General features: G+C 36.6%; 1 protein-coding gene across 5 annotated transcripts in view; it reads right to left on the reverse strand.

Annotated features, from left to right (window-relative positions):
* Positions 1-1,573: 1,573 nt before the first annotated feature.
* ZDHHC14 (zDHHC palmitoyltransferase 14) overlaps positions 1,574-24,735 on the reverse strand; it is a 113,157-nt gene continuing 89,995 nt past the window's right edge. For 3 of the 5 annotated variants that reach the window (XM_075748356.1, XM_075748352.1, XM_075748353.1), the window contains 5 exons: positions 22,181-22,229; positions 16,980-17,082; positions 15,104-15,213; positions 11,563-11,665; positions 1,574-2,833 (listed from right to left, as the gene is read on the reverse strand). In XM_075748356.1, the coding sequence (XP_075604471.1) occupies positions 2,432-2,833; positions 11,563-11,665; positions 15,104-15,213; positions 16,980-17,082; positions 22,181-22,229 (767 nt within the window). In that variant the 3' untranslated portion in view covers positions 1,574-2,431. The remainder of the gene's footprint in view (positions 2,834-11,562; positions 11,666-15,103; positions 15,214-16,979; positions 17,083-22,180; positions 22,230-24,735) is intronic. The other 2 variants (XM_075748355.1, XM_075748354.1) reach the window with 1 other exon arrangement.

Here is a 24,735-nt window from a genome sequence, read left to right on the forward strand (position 1 = left end):
GTTACATGTTAAAACTGACACTAATTTTATTGTGTGCAGAGAGCTGAAGAGCAGCTTTCTGTACTACTCCCTAGTGGCAATGACATACAAATGTTGTCACGAAGTCAGTATTCTTGGAAGCGTAAAATCCCTCAGGTATTTCAGGGAGACTTAAAGAGAACAATTTCCTTAAAATAGTGATCCTCATCATTACTGCTACAAGTGGAAAGTTTTGATACTGCATTAAAAATATTTGACTTGTCCTATGTAGTGAGTAATGCACCCACAGTTAACTACCCCCAGGCACCTATGAGATAACGATTCGGTCAAGACTGGTCTACATACTCAAAGCCGGGATTCTTTACCCAGGTCTATGAGACCAATATCTCCAGCCCTCAATCCGTTACCTGCTTTAATGCAGATGTTCATGGCTTCATACATGAGAAGCTGCATCAGGGAAAGATGAAATCAAGATGAGCATCACTGACTCTTCTTCAAGAACAGACACAGAAAGAAGTGCTGATACTTGGGGTTTATTGGGAGACCGGCCAACTGGTACATGTCAGTCACTACGGTCTGGCTGGTGGAAAGAACTCGAGACAGTCCCAGCTTCAGGAAAATGCTGGGAGGGTGGCTCCAATAGCTGGGAGAGACTTGCCCACCAGAGGTTGGCAGGCCTGTTACAGCAGTTACAGACAGAAAGCATTGCTCTGTTCTACACGCTAAATTAGGTCAAAGCTAACATCATCTATTATAGGAACAGATTGCTTATGAAATCTTAGAGTAGGGGTTTTGTCGGTATCTTGTCTGATGCTTCAGTAGCATGGGTGACTGATTTTCTGCAGGCTGATTGTTCTCAACTTCAACAATGGAAGTAAAAACAAGCAGATTTTTAGCTTGGTGTCAGTGAATGATCATGGTGAACGATACAGAACTGTGACATTTCTTAACTGGTGGACACTTTCATGCCACAGAAGCATCAGATAAAGCACATTCTGCACTTAGCTTGTCCTGAAAAAAGAAGAATCCAGATTCCACATCCTGAAAAGCATGGTAAATACAATATTTAAGCTTTCTCAGCTTAACTAAGGTTCTCTTCAGCTATCATGAAAAACAATTATAAAAATCTCCTTAACGTTTTCATTGTGCTTTACTTAAAAACAAACAAAAAGTACAGAAGAATTCTATGAAATCAATATTTTCATTTAAAATATTAAAGGACAAACACAAAGGAAGGATGATGGCTGGGGACAGCTACAGTATATTAACCATGTAAGATGACTTCACTAATCTGTCTTTGTCTTGAATCTTAAGCCCCTTGCCCTTTAGCCATGTGATAAGGAATACAGAATTACAGTTCAAGCAGAGGCTAACTCTACTGTTTCCAAATAAAGATTTCTTATGGGAACAAATACACATCTCAAACAAAACCATAAAAGATGGTGAAGCAATCCTAATTGTAACCAGCTCTTCCTCCATAGCTCTGGTTTCATTATGTAAATATATTCCAGTCAAATCTTTACAAACTATGTCAACAAATCATGATTTCCCTCTCTTTCCCCAGGAAAACTTTGCAAGGATAACTGTACACATGTCCAAGAAATAGAGGATGTCATTTTATTGGAGGTCCACAGGTAATTGTATCACATTAGGGAGTGGAAGAATCTCGTGGTATGGCACAACACAATACCTCACTCTAAACACTTAAACAGAAGGTTAAATGATATGCAACATGATAAAATCAGTATTTCTCCATCTTCTAGGCACCACTGATTAATTTAAAATAAACTTTAATAAACTGAAAAAATAATATAGTCCATTAATTTGTTCGTTGCACTGTCTTTAAATGAAACAGCACTTTGAAAGTCACAAATAAAAAAGCAGCACTTCCTCTTAATACCAACACCACTGTAACACATACTGTAGCGTGGCATGCAAATCCATATCTGCAGTCTTTTTTTTTTTTTTTTTTTGGATTAACAAATGGAATGGTAATTTTCTATCTCAAATATTAGTAGCATAACATGTAAGTGCAGATCATTCTGGCCACAAGTGTGGTAAGCCTTAACAAGTGTGTATTACAAGAGCATAGAACACAGAGCGTGACACTTACACATCCAAGAATCTCTCTTTTGTACTGTACATGGTGTTTGTTACAGGCTGACTTCCAACTTGCTGTACCCAAGCTTCAGGAAACAAGATTATTGACCATTTCTGGTTTTGCTTAAAAGGAAAATACAGTCACCATCAAAGCACAACCATAAACAACCTGGTCAAAAAAATGCCATAGCTCCATTGAAAAAATAATTTGTCTTTTTAGTAGACTCCATTACGCGATAAAGTTTCCATTATAGGCATGTTACGAAGTCTTAGAGTGGTACTGCAGTGTCATTCCTGTTAAGTAAAGATTTGTATAGTCACCAAGAAACGGTGCAATGTTCAAAAAAGCTGTTCAAACTGAGCTAAGCTTCACAAGACCACGTACTGAGTCTTCATGCAATGAATCCTGGCTGGCTAGACTCAGGACATGCATCGTATGGCTGTGTGTAATAGGACTTCCACTTGGCAGCATCCCAGGGGGTGACGGAGCTTCTTCGGGAGTGAGAAACTGATGACCTTCGTGTTCCTCTTCTAATGGTATCATGTCTGTCAAACCTGTATCTGATGTGAGATTTGGCATAGAAGATGGTGGTGTTGGTTGCCCTAGAGTTAGAGTTGCACAAGGCCCGCTGATAGTAGTCTTTCCTGGCAAAGGTAGCTCTTCACTAGTTATGCTTGGCTCACTCTGTAGTAGGGGGGTGGCAGCAGCCTGCAAAACGAATTTAGTGCTCTGAATGCACTGATCTTGGTCACACTGCAGAATGGAAGGGTGTCAAAATCATATAAGGCAAACAAAACAGAGAAAAAAGGGAGAATATGAACAAAAAGGTATGGAAAATAATGGGATGTGAAGAGAAAAAAGAAAGCCATTAGTATCATTCCACAGTTAGCCACCCAAAAATCCCATTGCATGCTGCCTGGGGAGGGGGGAGGGAAGAAGAAAAAAGTATGCATAACTGAGCCAGTGCTTTGGATTACTATCAAAGTAAATTAAGATCAACATTTACAGTGTTCACTTAAGGGTATTGGTAACCTCTAAAATAGTCTTTTGTGAGTACTGTAATTCAAATACTTTGCTTACTCTTGTTCAAAGCCATTCGGAAAGCCCAGCTGCACAGGCTGTGTGTAACTAACTGCACTGGGCACCTCAAAACCTCCCTGATTCCAGGTGAGGTGAATCATTTCCACACTACTCATTTTACCCTAGAGTAGCTAGCAGTTCAGAGAGAGGCCCCAAAGGCATAACCCAAGCATCTTTCCAAGTTCAAAAACACTAGGCAAGTGTCTTTTTTTAATTGATCCTCACAAGTAATAATTAACATGCTACAGAAGTTTTCCAGAACAAGAATTCCTTTAATGCAGGTGGGTTTAAAGATATAGCTGGCAATACAGCCTCTATGAGCAAAAGTTTCTTCTCCTCCCAATTTAATTTATTATATATACACTCTAGAGTGTGTATATATATACTATGCTATACTCAATACTCTAGAGGATGTGTAGAAATTAGGCAGCACTGCAGATGCATTTATTTGATATCAACTTTCATGATTTTTAGGTTGTTTCTTGATTAATTTAATCTTGACAATGCGAAGAATCAAGGTACAAACCACAAGTTTTCTGGCAAGCACTTTCACAATAACAAACCAAATTCAGCATTACATAAACCCAGTAAAGCTCAATGAGTATTACCAGGAACGCTTTTGGCTCTACAGCATTCCTAAGAACTGTTTATACAAAATTATCATTCATTCCTTGAGATGACAAGACAAATAGGTGTTTCAATACTGTCCAGCTAGCTAAGTGGGTAGTATACCTGCTGCCAAATTAAGTTTCTTTAAGACAAACTGGCATGATTTTTGAGAGCTTCCAAGGAGAATATGTATCAGTTATATCAGCCTGATCAGTTATAACATCTGCAGATTTTGAAAATCCTGTCAGATTCATTTGCCATACTACTATTCTGCTGTGCAAGGGAAACACTACAGTCAATACAACTATAAATCCAATGCAGCAAAGAAAATTTGGAAGCAAGCTAGCAGAATAGGACAATATATCCAGAGGTAAGACACGCCTATTTGCTGTTATTTCAAGGATTCTGTTAAAGCATTATGTTCTACTTTAGGACTGACTTCTTCAATCTATATCAAATTACTGAAAGACATTAGAAATCCAACATCTGTTCAAGATATTCCCAATCATATCCATTGCTACTAACATCACAGCAATTCCCTAAAATGCCCATTCGAGTTTAATAAGCCACTGTGATATACTCCATGTAAACTCATGGAAAGACTTTTGCTTCCTTTACTGTATGAAGAAAGTCATCACTATGAATGCTTCCTCTGATATTTTCAGGTCATCCAATTCCACCACTGAATGGGTTAATGATGGATGCACACACATTACATTCAGAAAGCGTGCAAGCAGATTACTTGGTCACAGTAGATAGACAGTATTTTAAACATGTCTAAGTGGTTTAGAACTCCCACACCAACTACTTTTTGACAGGCATAAGTCTGATCCTTACTCAGTTATGTATTTTTCAACACTTAAGCTTTCAGAAAGATAAATGCACTGACTTCCTGTTACATAAATTGAGTATGTCGCAAGCAATTTCCCCCACTGCCCCCCAAATGAACAGCCCTAGCCAAACGATTGAAGCGGTCCCATATCATTTCAGAGGGATTACTCATAGGCTTAAAGCCAAAACCTTGCATAAGTACCTTACTAAGAAGAAAACCGTCAGCATCTTTTAAAGTCAAGCTTTCAGTTAGTAATTCAGTGTGAACAATTCAGTCTTGATTAATATACTGTTATTCATGCCTGCTTATTTCAATTAAACTATAGCCCTTCAACCAACCTTACTATGCAGACCTTAAAAATCTGTTAACTGAATTTTCAAAGTTCAAAAAGACCAACAGAATCCATCTTCTCTGAAAAGCATTAACCAAAGAGTATGTTAAATAACAAAGGTATGCCTATAACCACTAGGGTACATCATTGAAATAAATAATGTTAGCAGCTGACTTACTACTTTAGTGAAGCTTCAGCACTGATCTTCAAAAGGAAATCCTTAATGCGTTCCAAGAAATACAAGTGCACAGTTTTAAATTAGCTGAAGGTAATTTACTTGAACACATTGTATAGTCTGAATTCATTTTCTTCTTACTGAACTCTAGTGCATTTCAACTGAATCAATATTGAAAAGATAAAGTAGCCTCATAAAGCTCCCTTAAACAGAGTGTCATAAAACTTTTTCAGGTGCTGTATATCTCTTCTTCATTTTCCATGCACTTGTCACTTCCCTAAAGCCTCTCCTCTTATTCAGATACATTTCAAGTTTTCTTTTTTTTTTTCCCCTCCCTATTTAACGGTGACCAGTGCAGGCTGTAAATAGCTTTCAAAAGTGTCTAGAGTGGGGCATATACTAGAAAAGGTAGACGTGTTCAATGAAGCTCTCAAAAACATCTGATAAAAACAACACATACTATACAGGTAGAATATTCTTGAGTCTAAACAGCCAACACTAAACAAGGAAATCAGATTTGTTTATAGGCCTGGCATGGTGGTTTTTCCTCAATTCCATATTTTATTCTTAACTAAATGAAATTTAGGGCCACAAGTCTTAACAGCTATTAATCACATGAACTATTAAATGCCAGCATTTCACATTAAATAAAAAAGCATATGATTGTAACAAAAAGGAAGCCAAGCACTGAAATCTGAATAGCTAAAAATCTACTGTAGAAATTATTCCACCAGTACTTCTTAGTTCAGATCTACTGATTTTATTTTCCACTTAACATTTCCACTGTTTCAGAGGAACAGCAGATTCTGAAGGTAAGACAAGTTTAATACGTTCTACAAGTACAGAAGTTTAATTATATATGTGCACAGAAATTTTTAGCCATCTCTGTATTTATTTTCACATCAAAAGGCATAAATTAAAGCAAATTAGACAAAACCTAAAATTCTGTGGTTATTTTACAAATAATAAATACAAGCAACTAAGGAAACAATATTTTTAATTTTATTTCCTGAAGAAAATCTGATTTTTTCTAAGCTACACAAAACATACATGTTAACATAGTTGTTGTACATAGCAATATATTTTTCACATTTCTAATGCCAAAGCCAGAGATCATATACTTTGAATTTAAAATTAACTTTGTTAAAAATTTTCTAAACACTAGCAACATTAAAGAATTGTTACAGTTCTCAGAAGATGGAGAAAAGAAGCCTGGATTATCTCAGCATCTCTGAATAAAGTACAAAACCCAAAAGGTTCAGAGGAGACTGACAGCACTGAATGACAGTGCTATGAAGTAACAGAAAGGATGCTGAAATACCATAATAGATGGATACAATAGATGGGTAAAGAGTGGAGGGATGGAACTGTATCCAACAGCTGTAGGATTTCACACTCAGAATCATGGTATTGCAGATACTGTTCAACAACCAAGCCACAAAACCCACCAAGTCAATGGCTCCACTAGCAAGTAGTACAGTGCACCAGGAGTAGATCTATGAAGAGAAAAGCTTCTGAAGCCAAAGGGTAAACTATACCTGTGCCAGGGATTTTACTTCAGACTAGCTACTGTTTATTCTTATGGACTGCATGTCCGTGAAGGGTTACAGCACGTTTGGGAAACACATCTTCTGAAAGAAATCTAGTTCATGCGCTCTGATATTGCTCTGCGATGTGAATGAAAATGCAGTAAATATGCACAAAAGAATTGTTTCTAAAGCATGCCTCAATCCAAAGCAAAATGATGAAGTTGATTTACTGCATGTGCCCTTAATCCATTTTAACTATGAAGTAAAATGCTTTAATGAAAATTCTCTATCAATCTTGACTGTGCAATGTTGACTTGATAAGAGCCCTAAGTTCCATTTTGGGCAATCATCAATTGTATTTGTGAAGTACGACAGAAAATATACAAGGAAACACACTCATAAAAGTCCCAGCAAAGCAGGGCTCCTATCCTTGCTGATCCTTGCACTGTCATGGTAGAAATATTTACTCCTAATAATGAGAACATGAAAAGCAAAGGAGAAAGTACGCTAGGATGGTCAGAGTTAATGTTCCCTGAGTCAGCTGGATTCCTGTTTCCAGATCACCACCAGAAATACTGATGTGAACAGTTGGGAGAGGACTTCGCTGCACATCTCCCTAGTAACAAATGTTGCACATACACTATTATGGTTCTTACAATTTTCAGTGGTACACATGAGTAAACAAACACACTAAAGAATTTGTATCCAGGAAAGGAAAGGGACAACTGGAAATAAGAGAATTTGGCACACAAGGAACTACCTAAGCACTGAGGAAGAGATGCCTAGAATGCAGGAGTACAAGCAAATTTCTTTTAAAAAATATACCAACAAAAACCCCAACAAAACCAAACCTGTCCTGACACAGAGGCAGGTAGCAGTAAAATCTATCAATTTATAAGGCATTAGATAATTCCTAGATGCATCATAGTAAAAATAAAGCAAACTCATTCCTCTAAAAAAGTGCATGGAGTGAGATGGATTCTGTGTTTCTTCATAATGGATTACTCTGAAGAATAAAATACAGGTATCAAAACCCAATAATCAACTCAGGCTTTTAAGAGAAAGCTAACTACAGAAGTGCAGATCCAGGTAATGGTAGCTGATGGGTTTATGGTGAAATAAGAACTTTTTTTCAGAATACAAAGAAAATAAAGTTTAAAGTGAAAGAGAGAGAAACAAAGAATAAGATATAGAGAAGAATATGATTTCATAATGGGTGAGATACTGTGTTTCATTTAAAAAAAATTCTTAAGAATTAGAAAAGAGATACTTGGGCAACCAAACTAATGAAGAGCTTGTAAAAATAATCAGCAATAAAATGCAATAGGGAAATACTTTGGAAATATCAGATCATTAGCTCCAAGTGACCATGCTTGTCACTTAGATAAGGATATTAAGAAGCTGGCTAATGAATTTACCAGATTAATTTCAAATTATATTGGAAAAGATATTAAAAACACTGGGAATATACCATGAAAAAAATTAATTATGTTCTTCCAGCCTTCAAAACAGTAAATAAAACTTCAGCTCTTAGTAAAATAAGGGAGAGAACAGGAGAAAAAGCTCTGTTAAAAAGATCTAGAAAAAGAAAATAATCATAGTATGGGGTCTATGAAACACTGATTATAGCAACAACCCTGACTTTCTGAGATTGTGACAAACTGAGTCACTAGCACAAGTAGGGTAGCTCCTATATGAAATATTTAAAGTCTCAAAGGCAAAATTACCACAAAAGCTGTTAAGTACAAAAATAGTGGCTCACAAATGGTATCCTGAATAAGAGATAATGTATTGCACTGAAAACAAGTGTCTGGCAAGTTTAAAAACTTAGCTTGGTATTTATTTTGAGGTTAAATGCAAAAAAGATGCTATGTTAAAAGATATATTAAAATAAATGAAAGCAGAATATAATATTAAGCAACCTTGAGAGATTTAAAGAATGACCAGAGGCTAGTTGGGTGAAGCACAAGAATTCTATTTAGAAAGACACAAGTCATTGAGTAAAGGATTTGATGGAAGGGAAGAGAAGGAAAGAGGGAAGGAATAAGACAAGTGTGAGAGAAGATGCTCATTAAAATGATCATTTAATATCAATAGGCAGGAGAGACATTTTAGCACACTATCTGGATTTAGTATAACATCTAGACATTAAGATTCAATGTAGAGATGATGCAATGCATTCTGGAATAAAATCCAGGGAGACACACCATAAAGATATACTGGAAAACAATTAAGATTTCTAATAAATTATTTCCTGTACTCAAAAGGTTTAACCTTGCTAACACAGTGTAATTATCTCCGATGTTGTATAAATGGCTAAACCTCTGCCACTTAAAAAGTATTTACGGACTAAGACTATGACCTATACATGCTCTTAAGTCAAGGAATTTCACTTTGCTTATCCTTACCTGAAACCATAATAATACAAGCTGCAGTACCAGATACATCCCCTTCAAATTCACAAGTTCTTTGTGGCCCACCTGCCTCAGCTCCAAGAGAGCATTTTTCATACTATGCCTCTGCCTTTTTTCCCAAGAGGTATGCAACCTTCCAGAAGGGAAGACTGCGTCATATTCCTACTTTTGCCTAACCTTTGTCAGCAAGGACATGAGGTTAAAAGGAAACCTTTTCTTTCACAAAGACTTTCCCTCTACTGTTTTCCTTCCACTGGAGTCTTGGGCTTGAGCTAGTCTGTTATTTAAACCATCAATCACCAAAGGAAATTTTGATGTTTGCATCTGAATTTCTAGCAAGCGGGATTCTAGAGAATTTTGCAGAGATTCCTCCTCTATTTAAAAAAAAAAGCCAACATGATGCCCCATGCTTTGTTATATTTCTGCCATAAAGTGAATTAATTTTGGTAGGAAAAAAGTAAGTTTGTTATGTGGATGAGATTGAGATCTTAACTGTGAAATAGGGAAATCAGTTTTGTTGTTTGCTGCTTTATGAGATAGGAGAGATGGGAACGTGAAGTAGGAACAGAGTCTACTGAGAAGAACAAAAATGTTGACCTTAGAACACAGAAAAAAAGGAAACATGAAACAAGAACAAATCAGAGGCAAAGTTATGTCCCACTGCATTGTTGCCAGCAGGAAATGAATTTATAATTTCTTATGCTTCAATCAACTCAGGAAAGAATGCAAGGTTTTAAACAGGAAAGAGAAAATAGTGTTAGAGAGACTGGGAAACTAAGCAGGTCTTTAACAGTTTGAAACAAAACTCAAGGGAGAAATTTTAATGCTGATAGCCAGCTGTCACTAGAGATCGATTGGTCTTGGAAAAGGCCAGGAAAAATACCCTGCGAGAAATGGCTGACAGTCTTAAAGATATTCCTCCATACTAAACACAACGTATTACATTTTTCAAGCTTTTTCTGAAATATCATTTTCAGGAAGGAAAGCTGCACATTTCCAAGTGACCCTGATAACTGTTAAAAAACCCAAGTCTTTCCCAGCTTTAGTAGTGTGATGTTCAAGGATGTAAGTAGTTCAAATTTTTGAAGAATTTGTGTATTTACAGATATTATACTAAAATAATGCTACCTGTTTGACTTAAAGTAATACCATAAGAGATTTCTCAATTACTAGAGACAAATTTAGTCAATTTTCTATCAAACTGGCACAAGATTTTATCATTAGTATCTAGTAACAATTATAGCATCCTCTTACAATGCAAGTATAATTCTTATAATGTTAAGATAATTTAATGCCTGGGAGTTATTGTGGGTTAATGATCCTCAAAAATAAGAAGCCTTGACAGAATGAGAAAGTTTGGGTAATCCCTGAAAGACCTGAAGCTATTTTTAAGGTTTGCTTTCTCTCTCTTTTTTTTTTTTTCTTCTTTTTTTAACCCCCTTTTCTCTTTTCAGAGTTACTTTTTCTTTTTTTTAAATAAAATTTGTATGGAGCATTACCTTGTCCTGCACAACTGCACCTCACAGAAGATTCAGAGTTAATACTGTGTCTCCAATACATTTTCTCATTAAGGGGACTAATGAATCTTCTATTTAATCCTCAAATTAATAAGTAAAAAGGGCTTAGGAACTATAGCAAAATTCTTATAGCAGTTTATCAGTGACACTGAAACTAATCTGTGTGGGAAGAGTGAGTTTTTTCTTCTTTTGTTCAAAAGAAAGGCTGAATTATGTCAGAAGGCCTCGTGGCCTCCTCTTTTTTGGCAGAGACAGGGTGTCCATAACTCATGGCTTCTATGACAAAGTCTTAGAACCCACATAATATGAAGATATGTGGATAACAATTCAGAAATAGGCACATATGTAAGATGCTTGCCTTTGGAAAAAGATCTCTTTCCAGTTATTCTCCTCTTCTTGGCACTGGAAATCCTATCTTCCATTACGATAGCCAATGCTACCAGCAAAACCCAAAAACTATTGGCACAGTTTCAAAGATGTTTTGTTGTAACAATCCAGTTGCCATTTTTTGTTCATTGGAAGTTCAGTGTCCTCCTGCTCTTTCTTCAACACACTTCTCCCCTAGAAACTCCTCTTTGTTCATCTTTGCTTTTTAAAAACGCATTAGTCTATGCAAAACCACAGTCTACAAGCAAAGAAGGAAATAGAGTATGAAGAAAGTGCTGTACAAAATAACAATTAGCTGGAAAATGATGAACCAGAGCAAGTCCATGATACTTGAATATTCCAGTTCAAAACACAGCAGGTGTCAAGAGTACAAGTCAAAATGCCAGTATATTCAACAAATCAAGTGTGGAAAAGTAATAACTATTACATTGTGTGAAACATACATTTAAAAAAGCCTTGTATTTTTTTCTTTACTGTTAATAGACAATTCATTCCACCCAGAGTGTCAGCTGTATCCAGTTAGTTATTACTTGATTAGTTCACATGAAAGTGGAGAAGGAAAACATTCACAGGAATCTTGATGAACAACACTATGGGATGATTCCTACCATGTTGCTCTGAGATTGTGTGGCCCCGTACATAGTAATGCCATTTGATGGTCCTGCTAATTGTGGGGTATCTGGTTGTATAAATCCTCTTCTGTCAATTAAGCTATGGAATAATCAAAATAAATAAAAAAGAGTTAGAGATATTTCTGATCAACAACTATGTCCGCTCTAGAAAAAGAAAGAGAAAAGATTTCTATCATACAACAGACCTTAATACCTCACCTATACCTTCAAATGTCCCCTTTTATTCAACTGAAGTACAAGACTGTTTCTACTCATCAGCGAGGTAATTGTTTCCTTGTAATACTACCCGCCACATAGTCATATGTACTATTACTTTTCTGGATTTTTATCATAGACAAACTATTTATAAGCTGACTAGCAGATACCACAAAACAAGAGTTTTAAATCACAGGTGTGAAAACAAATTACAAAACTCACTATTGCACTTTGAATCAGTATCTATTTTGATGGTTCTTTTGTTATCAGTTTCCACAGCTCAAAATTGAAGCTACTTAATCACAAAATTTAGAAAGAAAGAAAGAGGAAGTTTTGTTTAGACAGCTTATTTGCCAGATGTTTCATGACAGCTACCTAGCACTGCTCATAGCGCTCCAACATTCTTACCAAAGTAATGCACTCATAGGTGGAAATCAGAAATTTTAAGAAAAAGTTTTGTGGAGAAATTAATAAAAATAAGTAAAAAAACTATATAAGATTATTAAAAAAAATATTGAATGGAATCATCTGACCTAGCTAAAGATTTTGCTAAAATTTCACATACAATTTTACTCTCAATTTGAGAATGATAAACCGCACTTAGGTCCTGGTAGTTAATATTCATGAAAAGCTGAATGTACAGGCTGAATACTATATTCTACATGTGTATTAGCTCATATCACTTCCTACCAAAACACTTTTCAACTGTTTATGCTTCAATTCATTCACAGGTGTTGTCTGGGTTTTTTTAAAAAAAAAATATGTAGCTTTCAATTCTCATACCATGAGTTTTTAATTATAGGCCAAAATGGTGTGGGTTTGGGTTTTTGTTGCTGCTGTTGTTGTTTGGGGGGTTTTTTTGCCCTCTGACTTGAACAACATTACTTCCCATCTGGAAAACTACAAATTTTACCACAGGATATCAAATTTTAACTGGAGGGTTTATAGTTCCTGTTACTAAGAGAAAATGACAGGAATGCTTTACAACACCCAAGAGCTAAAGTCAGCACAGAACTGGTAATATTTGCTGATTTATTGGAACTCTAAATTTGCCAAGGGTCAAGATGGCTTACATTTTAAAAGATAAGAACAGGATGCATAGTGAAAATGAAGGCATTTCCCCTCTCAAAAGTCAAGAGACCGGTTTAACCTCTCCTTCTGAAGGTCTGCAGAACAGGTTTTTTACGTACATTCAAAACACTTAGAAATCCACCTGAGATTACATCCCTTCAAAAATCAGATGCTTTAAAATAGGTGTATGATTTACATATATCAGAACACTAGTTAGACCTATGCTGACAGCTATGGATCAAATTAAGATTTGAAAGTTACTGTTGAGGACATGTGAAATACATTCTGAATTTGTTAGCACAGGTTTAAAAGTGAGAAACACGATCTTTAACAGAAGTGAGAAAAGTTTGTCTTATTTACAAATCCTCTCTTAATCTGTGTTCCATCCTCAGAGGCACTTGAACATTTTGAATTTTAAGCTGTAATTACTGCTAAATCACTTTATCAGCATTTAAGGAAAAAATTAATATCTAGTGATTTTGGACACAGCTGAAATTAAAAGTAAAAAAAAAAAGCAAGGTTATAATTTACATTTCACAGTCAGTAAATTTTTAGTGTTCGTCACAAAATATCTCCCTGCAGAAACTCTAGATATACTTTGGCATCTAAATAAATTATGTTGCTATACGGAATTTAGGGGAAAAAAATGTACAAGCTCTGTTAAAACACAGGAGCCAATGCCCAATGGTCTATTGTGTGTTGCTACTTTTAGCAGTCTAAGAGGCTATTTCAAACACTGAGAAACATTACGTAGTCTTAAAGATTTCCATCTGGAGTCAAACAAAAGAATTTGAAACATGGCATTGAGTTTTTATGCCACATCCTCTCATGAAAAGTAAAATGTAGAATTAAAGGGTTGGCTTCAGGCACCATCTATATAGGCAGGAAGCAGAGACAGGGTTACTCCTTCTCACCACAGGGATTACCATTTTAACCCCGTACGTGGAAATCTTAATTCAGTTGTCTCCTCCCCAGGAAAAGATGTCAGTCTCTCCTGTTGACCTTTGCTCATAGAAGAACTGAGCCACCTCTGATATTTATAATACCAAAGACAGAAATCCCACTTCCAATGAAACACCTTAGCCACTGGACTATAAAGTCATTTACTTCCTTTCTTCTTGTTAGTTCAGATTCATAGCTACATAATTCCAGACAAAGCAAAATGGGTTCAACCGATGAGCATGCCACAAAATTAATCTACAAGATGTCAATTACTCTCTACAGAGGAACTGAGCCTCTATTGTACATGTAGTACAGGAACTATCTAACCACTGAGCATTGGAATAAGAAGAGAATGATGCCCTTCCTGCTGCCAGTTTTATTCTTCTAGTCTCAGCTCTGTCTTATATTTTGTTCAAGCTGAAATTATACAAGTATTTTGTATTTCAATAGCGAAAATGCATGCAACAAAAATTAATTCATTAAGCTTTCCCTGGAATTACTTTGGTGTAAGACCACCGAATTCAGCTTAATGTACATATGTTAACAGTAGTATATAAAGAAAAAAAAAATTGTAGAATTAAGGTTCCTAAAGTCTCCTAAATTCATGTCATGTCTGTTAGATGTGTAAGAATTTAATAAACTTTCAAATCACCCATCATGCAACAGGTAACTACTAGGAATTTTTTATTGCTGGAAGTTATTAACTGCAGTGGCAAAGGATCAAACAGGAGCTCATAGAATCACAGAATGGTTTCGGTTGGAAGGGACCTCAAAGACCATCTAGTTCCAACCCCCCTGCCATGGGCAGGGACACCCTCCACTAGACCAGGTTGCCCAAAGCCCCATCCAACCTGGCCTTGAACACTTCCAGGGATGGGGCGTCCACAGCTTCTCTGGGCAACCTGTTCCAGTGCCTCACCACCCTCACAGTGAAGAATTTCTTCCTTATATCCAATCTAAATCTACCCTCTTTCAGTTTAAAACCATTACCCCTTGTCCTGTCACTACATGCCCTTGTAAACAGTCCCTCTCCAGCTTTCAAAGCTTTCTAAAGCTTCAGATAAATAAGTCTCTTTTCATTTCAGATGTCAACCTTAAAAATATTTTTACAGGATCTGATCACTACCTTAGGTTAACCACAATTTACCATCTTATCTTTTTACTACCGAAGAAAAACTTAAAGCCTCTAATGGACAGTATAACAAAACTTTATTTCTGTGGAGTAAACTCAAGCAATCAGAAAAAAATATTTTTTTCATCAATAATCACGTGGTTTCATTTATACTAACAATACTCTTGATACTCTTACCTTGGAGAGAGAGGCCCACAAAGCGCAGCACAGCAATTAGTAAAGATGTTGCCATAACTGTATGGATTATAGTTCTCTTTACCTCTTTTATTTGACCATGATCCTTTAATCTGAAGAAATACGAACAAGATGCATCACATATAATAAAATACAGAAACTGGCTGAGACAAATTAAGGGTTACCAAAGCAGCAACATGCTACTTACATCAGAGGCAGACCAGAGAAAACCCATGATCACACTTTCCAAACAGCTTACAGCTTTGGGCTGTTATGAAAGGCTGGTCCCTATGATCTTACAAGCAAGTACATGCACTACCTCCATAGATTTAGACAACCCAAAGTCTCAAAGGTCCAATAGTCCTTCACAGTAGGAATTTCAGCATCTAAACATAATGGTCTAAGCTTAATTTTACAAATATTATGGTATGTGCTACAGAAGAGGGTTCAATTGCAACATACCATTAAAGCCAGCAATACAACACTACTTTTCCATACTCTTGGGTAAATTCTCATGCTGTGCAATACCACACATTATCTTTCCTAATGCCCACAAATGGCTCTAAAACATTGCAGCTGCAATCATTACTACCTTTTAGCCCATATCACATTTTCTTTTAGCTAGTCTTGCTTTTCTGTTTGTGAGCTACTTGAGAGCCTGAGCAAAATGTCTTACTCTATTCAACTGGAAATGTATGCTTTAAAGGAAATTACCGAACAGTTTACCTGAAATTCAAACATGTTACACTGCTGCAGTTCCCTGCTATCTGACTTTCAACAAGCCAAGGGAGAGTAATGGAAGCATGCTGGATCCATCTAGAGAGACAATGTTGGCCTAAACCTAATAACTGAGGAATACCAGAGTATCTCATCCATCTTACTAATGAGGTAGATTTCTTCAAAGTCAGGCTACCTGCCTGGATACTTGATGCTGAGGCATAATTAATTCTGAGCCTTCTTGGTAAGTTTTTTCTGGTTGATTGGTATTTATTGTAAAATGTATAATTTTAACCATGACCTTAAACAATGACAAAATATGTGTGTGACAGTCCCAAAGATATTACTTTTACATTTGCCAGATACCTATGAAAAAAGGTACAACAGAAAATTACAATAAAATAATTTTAAACTTGCAGTAATGTGTTCGATTACTTGCTAAATTCCAACAAGCTTTCTATATATTAGCTACCTAGCTATTTTAATTTTCTCTTTTCATTCATTTTGTATTTCTCTTTTTAGTTAGAGGAAGACACATGAAGCTCCCACACACAGTTAAACATAATGTCACACCAAAACAATTGAAACCTATGTGCAAAATAGGACAATTGTAGAAATGAGAAAGTTAACCTTTAAATTAATGATATACCCCTTGCCAGAGGTTTTAGACCTCAGACAGGCAAAGAAATTTCAAAGGAAAAATAAAATAAAGGAAATTTTTGTTTTAAGAATTCAACATACTTTGCAATTTTTATAGTAAACAATTTTTGAGTCAAAGAATATTTAGGATTCCCAGTGAAAAACAGATACTGAAAAATATTTAATAATTTCCTATTGTATAAAATATGCTTGTTTCTTTGTCTCCTGTCTTCTATATTTTCCTATTTCAAGATACGGATCCTGTGGGTGTAAATCATAATGGACACACTATGTAACCAGCACATCTTCAAAACACAAAAACAGTGTCCAAAAGATCCCTTCTGATATTTTGATTCAAGCATGACCAGGTTACTTCCTTCTTTCCTACTGAGGCATTCATAAAATTATGCAGGCAGGTATGACTTCACCAAGAATAACAGAGGAAAAAACACACACAATTAGAATTAATCACCTCCTCATTACTCTTTAGAAACATATATGTAGACATATGCTATGAACTTACATCTTCATTTGTTGTTTGATTGGAGCTGATCAAATATGTGTGAAAACCTGAGAGGCCAACAATGGACCATACTGAGAAAAAACACACCACAGCTTCCAGCACAGTAACTGAAAGTCAAGGAAATATATGCAAATGGAAAAAAAAATTAATAATATCCAATAACAAGTAGTTACAATTGCAAAATTCAGGGTAGTCAACTTATAGTCCACAAGTCTCTTCAGATCCTTGGGGTAATTCAAAGGGGTCAGCAAAAATTAAACTCAGAAAAGCAAGTCTATTGTCAGTAGGCTTTAGAGTACAGGCCACTGAATAGCATCCACAGCAGCCCATATTTGAGGGTCTGCAGACTGAAAAAGGCCAGAAACTACTGATGAGTGGTTCTGATCTTTGTTGCTGAAGCTCATATTTTCATATTCACCCTATAAAAGTGATCACACTTGTATTAAGCCAGGTAAAACTGATAAGTAACAGTAAATAACACTTCTGATGAGGTGAGGGGAAGATCAAACACAAGGCTAGCCAAATAGCAAAGACTGAACAGATATGTTTGTACAAATATTTAGTGAGGAGTGGGAGTCTTAAGCCAGGACTAAAGGTTCTAAATCTGTGCTCATATAGCAACAACTGACTAAACTGCATCTCAGTCATACGTTTTAACTGCTAGACTCTCCTGTCTTCCCTCTGTTACTGAAGTTGAGATGCTCATAGGGATCCTAAGACTAGCATCAAAGCGCATGAGACCACTTGCTCTCTCAAGTCCCTCTAATAGCTGGATATAGTCTACATTACAACTGTGGGGGTGCTTCAATGGCCCAGCCTTTGCCAATGGCCAAGATAACAACTGTTAAGCCTGGAGTGTAAATAGTTGGGGTGGGGTTGAATACTCAAAACTGAGCAGCATTTGCCCAAAACTTATTATGTTAAAGAGGAAGACTACCAACTCCCAACTCACCATGCTGCTATTAAACAGTAGCTGAGGAATTACAAGACGACTTTTTGTAGAAGACATCAGTTCAAAGTGTAAGAAAAATCACAAAAATTGGCAGAAGAGAACTTGAAGTGGGAACAGCAGCAGACAAAACTTGGTTTGGTACAGCCCCAAGTCACTGCTGGCATCTGCCTAGCCCAAACAGAGCACCCTCCTTGTCAAACACTGTTAGTAGCCTGCATCCAGACAGCAGACTGCTGGTATGGGGTGCAACATATAGGCACTTGCACCTGAGGTACATATATGTGAGCTCATGGGGTGCTTTCTCACCTGTGTGTTGCAGGCAGCAGCACAGGTACACATACAGCAAAAGCACTCACACCTCCAAGAGGGTAGCAAAGGTGTGTGCGCACCACAAACTTTTCTGGGGTTAGTCACAGAATGGTGCTTAGATATTTGTAGGTATTAACATTTCTTAAGTGTTTAATACAGCCATTTATCTTTTCTATTACTGATTCTGACCCTGAATACATAGTTATCCAGCAATCATCGATCTATATGTCATTAATGAATCAATAAACAGCTTCGATCCTGTTTCGAACTACATGAACTGAGTGGTGTTGCACTGCAAGACCAACCTTTATCTTTTCTAATTTCCCCCAACTGCAACAAAGTAGATGAAAAGCACTGAATTACATTCTGCACCATAGTACAAGAGTTAAAAAACAGACTGCACTATTAGATTGTCCATTATTTTTAAAGCTTGCATCTTTCACTCATTTTCTTTTTTTGCTTTCAAACTACCTGAGTTTTCACTCCTCATAAACTGCATAACCCAAATGACATAAAGTAACCAGACTTTAAAAAGTGAGATTGGTATACTAGGAAAGTCAGTCAGCACTCAGTGTTGCATACTTACTACAGTTTATATCATTCCTTTAACTCTAAAGGAGTCATCATCTCAGCAATAAGACAATTCTAATAATAAGTTAATTCTAAACTTTGTGTAATCAAGCATAAAGAGCAACTTTCTACAGAAGGCTTCCTGCCATACTGTTTTATTTTTTAATACATATATATTTATTTACACACAATAGCCATGAACTCAGAATACATCTGCTTCAAGACTGGTATTTTCTACAATCTTCAATAGTAATTTTTTCTTTTTTTTTAGGGAACATGAATCAATAGCAGAAAAGGCTTTGGTTCCTAGAAAAATAGATATAATAAATCAGGAGGAAGAAGACAATGGGAAAAGAATAGGATAAAAATAATCTGTATATTAACCATATGCCAACCTTCAGTGAAGTCAGTTTCCAAGACAATATTGAGACTTCAACTCAATATATGCCAGAACAAGGACACAGGCTTAAAACATACAAAAACATCTTAATGCTGAATCTATCAATAGGAGAGAAATATTACAGCTCCTCATCATTATACAGAGACAGAGGCTGGAAAATGCATGGATGGACATAAGTATTTGTGATAAATAATCCTATTAGTTAACAGCGAAGAGTCTTTTATTACAGGTCTGCTCTCACCTAACAAATTAGGAAATACCTGAATTGTCTGTATAACTTCCCCTAGAACCTACTTCACTCAGAGTGGTTTAAAAGCCAGAAGAGAGCCATTTGCATTCTGAGCAAATCTGCTCCAAAAACAGCAGGAGGACCAAAGTGCATTGCTGAGCAGCACGTTCACTACTCTCTCCCTCTCATCTCCTACTCAAACTATGTGGAGTCAATCCAACACAAGACAGGAACTCAGCCGACTGTGCAACAGCCACAGCTAAAGCAAGGAGAATGAGGGAGAATGGGTAAGAAAGCTGACTGTGTTAGCAGAGGGTTCAGAAAGGTATAAAAGAAGGCAACAGCCCAAAAACATTATGCACAATGAAAGTCCACCTAACTGGGCTTTGAGAGGGCGGAAATTGTAAGGAAGGCTGTAGATGACCACTGTTGGGTAGAATCTACACACCAAGACTAAGAGGAAGAATCACCAGGTCAGAAAAGGGGAACCTGAGAGGGAGAGGTGCTCCCTGCAACCTCATCAGATGACTGAGCACATCACTAACAAGATGTTTCTCGTCATGATCACACTCAAGAGAGTCCTGAAAAGTGAGTTTCTCCCTCCACATGGTAATTCCTACTGACAAAAAAGGGAATTCCTTTCAGTTCCCCACTAAAAGGGACTTCTTTCCCAAGACACTTCGTTCAGTTCCCTGCACCAACATCTAAAAAAACCTCTAGAACAGCAGAGGTGTTTTATGTTAGATTAACATGAGTCCATTAATTAAAAGCCAAACCCAAAAAGCAATATATTCTCAACATAAAGTATAACTTACTAGCATAATATGGTATAACACTCCCTTTGTATTTCACACAAGATTGTTAGCAGGCTAGAAATGGCAATGTTCTCTATGCCTGAATTGACTGGCTTGCTCCATACCAGCATTCCCACTACTATTTGGCCAATTTGATTTTTTTTATTGTTAGGAACTGTAACCAAGCTATTAAATTGTCCAACATATCACTATCAAACCAGACCATTTCTACAAGATGCGCTACTGAGTCTTTCAAAGCAGCACATCTCTGAATAGAAATTATGAATAAGCAGTCCATTGTTCCTGTACAAGGATCCTCAAATGCATAATCAATTACCTTCTGATTTAAGGACAATTGAAAGCTATTCTCAATTTGAAAATAGTTTGAAAGAATCATCTTTTGTAAGAAGTGATTATAATTGTTTTAATTGGAAGCTATTGTTGTGCTATTTAGAACAGTTTGTGCTTTGTAAAATTATCTGTACAAAGAAAAAATCTGAACAGTGGCTTTATTTAAAAAGGGAGTTTACAGCTCAGTGACTCTACCTGATGAACACACACACACAGACACACACACAAATATCTTGGAGAATGTGACACTTGGAAAAACTACCTGGAAAGAGAGGTCTGTCTTTGTGCACAACTACAAATGACAGCAAGTTTTTTCTTCCTACTCTTCTGTGGAAAAGAACAAACTGTGTGAGGCACAGCAGACAAAAGACTTTTCCTCAGCAAAAGTATGGGAAAGAATCCTTTTTATAGTATCTTTGTGTGAGGTACAAACTGCTTATTCAGACACAAACTACTCAAAACATATACATAAGGAGTGGGAAGCTTACAGTCTGTAAAGAAATGTAAGGAAGAAACTAAACAGAAGATATGTCAGCTTCCATTTTTCCATTATGTTAGCTGCTTCAGACAAAGGGGCCTTTTCTGTTCTCACTTAGAAAAGAATATACAGAAAGCTCCTGTGAAGTAATAAAAAGAACATTAAGTACTTACAGAATAGAACCACCAAAAGGTTTGGGATGGAAGGGACCTTTTTAAAGACCATCTAGTTCCAACCCCCCTGCCATGGGCAGGGACACCCTCCACTAGACCAGGTTGCCCAAAGCCCCATCCAACCTGGCCCTAAACACTGCCAGGGATGGGGCATCCACAATTTCTCTGAGCAACTTCTTCCAGTGTCTCACCACCCTCATTGGCTTTCTTTGTTATAGCCAACCTAAATCTACCCTCTTTCAGTTCAAAACCATTGGCTCTTGTCCCGTCACTACAGGCCTTGGTAAAAAGTCTCTCTATGTCTTTCTTATGAGCCCCCTTTATATATCCAAAGACCACAATAAGGTCTCCCCAGAGCCTTCTCTTCTCCAGGCTGAACAACAATAGTAGTCCCTGTCTATGCATGAGTATACTTCTATTTAACTTAACAGAAGCTGATACTTGAAAATGACTTCTCTAAAAACCGTAAATCAACGTAAGAATACCTTCAGGAACTGAATTCTTCAGGGACAGCTTATGGTTTCAGCTGTTCCACAATCTACTGTTTCTATCCTGACAAGAACCAGCCATTTTGGCTACTTTCTGTTGTAAAAGCAGAATAATTATTGCATATTTTAAATCAAACTACAGCACGGGTATAGCATGAGATATATTCATGAATTCAGTCACAAATACATGGAGCATATTTCCAACACACATGGAAACTACAGACCTTTGTCAAAAGTACTACTCTGCAAAAGATGACAAATAGAAAACACCCCAGGCTATAGTCTCTCTCCTACCTCCAACATGTGGCGAGAAATCCTATTGTGCAGGAAGTGATGAAATCATTAACTGATAAAGTCCCAAATGCATGTATCCAACAATAGTAAGAAAAAAAAGCAAAACCACATCTCAGATGTTATTTTGCAACAAGATCTAGAATTTGTTTCAGTGAAAGGATATCTTGCAGGACTGTCCTTCAGGGCATTGAGGAATCCTGTTTGTTGAGAACCTGTAGAAATAGAACTCAAAATTACCAGCTGAGTAAGAAATTGGACTACAGGCTGTTTTCACTATAGTTAACACAATTAATATTTGAAGATCAACCTAATAATCATAGAACAGATTTACTAACATGAATCTGAGAATATGCTGCTCAGCAACAACACCAAAAAAACCTTGGGTAAGTTATCAGGTCTAACATCTGCAGGATATTTTCTCAGTCATACCAAATAGATGCACGCATACTTTCCCATGAACAAGATTTCTGATTATCCCTGTTCTTTTCAGGCCTAATATGGAAACAAAAAAATATGAGCTACTGTTGTATTTTGAAATACTATTTTTGAAAGCAACTTTTTGACTTGGAAAATCTATTCTTTAAACCCAGATTCTCAACTTTCCCTCCTTTGTTCTGGAAGCAGCCAAAGTTCTCTAGACTATAATCCTGCTCCTACTGCACCTGCACAGAAGGTTTTTCTAATAGGTGTTTGTTGCCTCTGGGCAAATAAGAAAATAACTACTAGCTGAAAAGAGCTCAGAGCAGCGTGATGCAATGAACTAGAGACGCAGAAGCTTCCACTTGGGTTACACAACCATGAGATATTAATCAAAAAGGGGAAAATGACAATTTGCTGATTGCAACAAGTGAATGAGTTTGTAGAAACTGACTCAATTTCACATAGCTATAGCACATAGTTTGCATTTTACTATATAACTTAAATTATTTAAATACATAAGGTTGAAAGTCTTTCCCACAGGAAAATTTTTCCCCTTCGCTAAATTCATCTGAAGATTTGTATGAAGAGAGAAGAATCTTGTCTTTAAAACAAAAAAGAAAAATATATACATGTGTGCATACACATATAGATTCTCTAGACCTGCCTGATCAATTTTACTGTTTGCCATTAAAAAGAGAAAACTACTTACCTTGTATTTCTGAGCCTTTTCAGACTCTCATAACTGGTTCTTAGCCTCAAGGCACAAGACTAATGGAACTCCCCCTACCTTCTTACTATTTTTAGGATCCTCAATGGCAATGGCAGCAGGTAGGTGTGATCTCAATTCCTTACTGCTGGTCACACTTTTCCAAGCAGTTCCCAATACATGAGAAGGGAAAGGTTGCTCACTGCAATAAACAGCTGAAATACTGATGCCTCAAACAGAGCTGAGTAACTGTGAAAACAGACACTGCTACTGAAAATGTGTTGAGCTTGGGGAGATGGAAGAAAATCTTGCAAGACAATACCTTTAAAGTATCTGATTTACAAATTCATTTTATAATCTTCAATAATATTACATGCCCATATTCTTAATCCTGGAAAGGGCAAACTTCCAATGAATGCCTCAGAAGGCCACAGAAAACAAAAAGTTAAGATGTATCTTATATCTCATCACCATCTAAGCCCACCAAAAAATTATAAAAATACCAGCTTGTAAGATGTATTTAAAAATAATACAAATTTCAAAAATTTGTCTAAATCAAGAGACATTTAAAAAACCAAAACAAAACCGGTTTCCTATGTAATCAACAAGGTCAGAGAAGAAAACTCCCTATTAGGATGAATGAAAAAGGAAATTTTTTTTTTATGTCAATGCCTACAAGTTGCTATAAATATCCCTCAGTCCCTTCCCAAAAAAATATTGTCAGAAGGCATTCAGTCTAACATATGACAACTAGAATAAAGTGTTGCTGAAGGTAATCCTCCTAGGATTGTCTTCAGAAAAGCTAAGAACAGGATTTGATTAAGGCAGCAGGACTTCCTCTAGAATCAAGAATTTTGCCAGGGCTTATGGAAATACATATGGATGACTTTGAAACACTGCAGGAAGATCACAGTCCCAGGATAAAAACTTAGACTCTATTCAGACATGTTAACACAAAGCGGTCTATGCCAAGTGCAAAGGTTCAGATTAAGTAACTGAGAATCCTGCTTACTGGTTAGCATCAGCTGAAGAACTGCAGGGCTGCAAAACAGAGCACACATAGTTGAGTGGGAACTACTAGAAAGGTAGATATGAGGACTTCTAAAGTATGGTAGGCACAGAGTGGAGTGATCGATATGATAAAAAACCTTATTTGTAAAGAACTTCTTTTTTTTTTTTTGACACAGTCAAGATTATAGTAGATAAATTTGAAAGCTGGGCTTGAAGCTCAAATGTGGCAAACAAACATCAAGGAACCAATCACAATTCGTACCTGCTCCCATTGCCTTTGAGGACCAACCAATCTTCAGAACTAAGGAGGTTTCTCCTGTCTCATCCAAGGTGGATAAGCCTCCATAGCAAGAACATTTTACAGCTGATATACTTAGACAATTCAGCATTTAAAACTTACATTATCTGTAACACCTACACAGTGCTAAAGTGCTTCTCAACCCCACAGAGACACAATTAATTTCTCTGATCTTTGTCTAATTCATACTTAGAATTAACTACGGACACTGTAAAGTTAAAATCCACTGGACACATCTATTTGACATACAGAACATGAAATATTGGCACAATATTGGTAATTC

The sequence above is a fragment of the Balearica regulorum genome, chromosome 3 (genome assembly GCF_011004875.1).
Source record: "Balearica regulorum gibbericeps isolate bBalReg1 chromosome 3, bBalReg1.pri, whole genome shotgun sequence".
Classification (NCBI taxonomy): Eukaryota; Metazoa; Chordata; class Aves; order Gruiformes; family Gruidae; genus Balearica; species Balearica regulorum.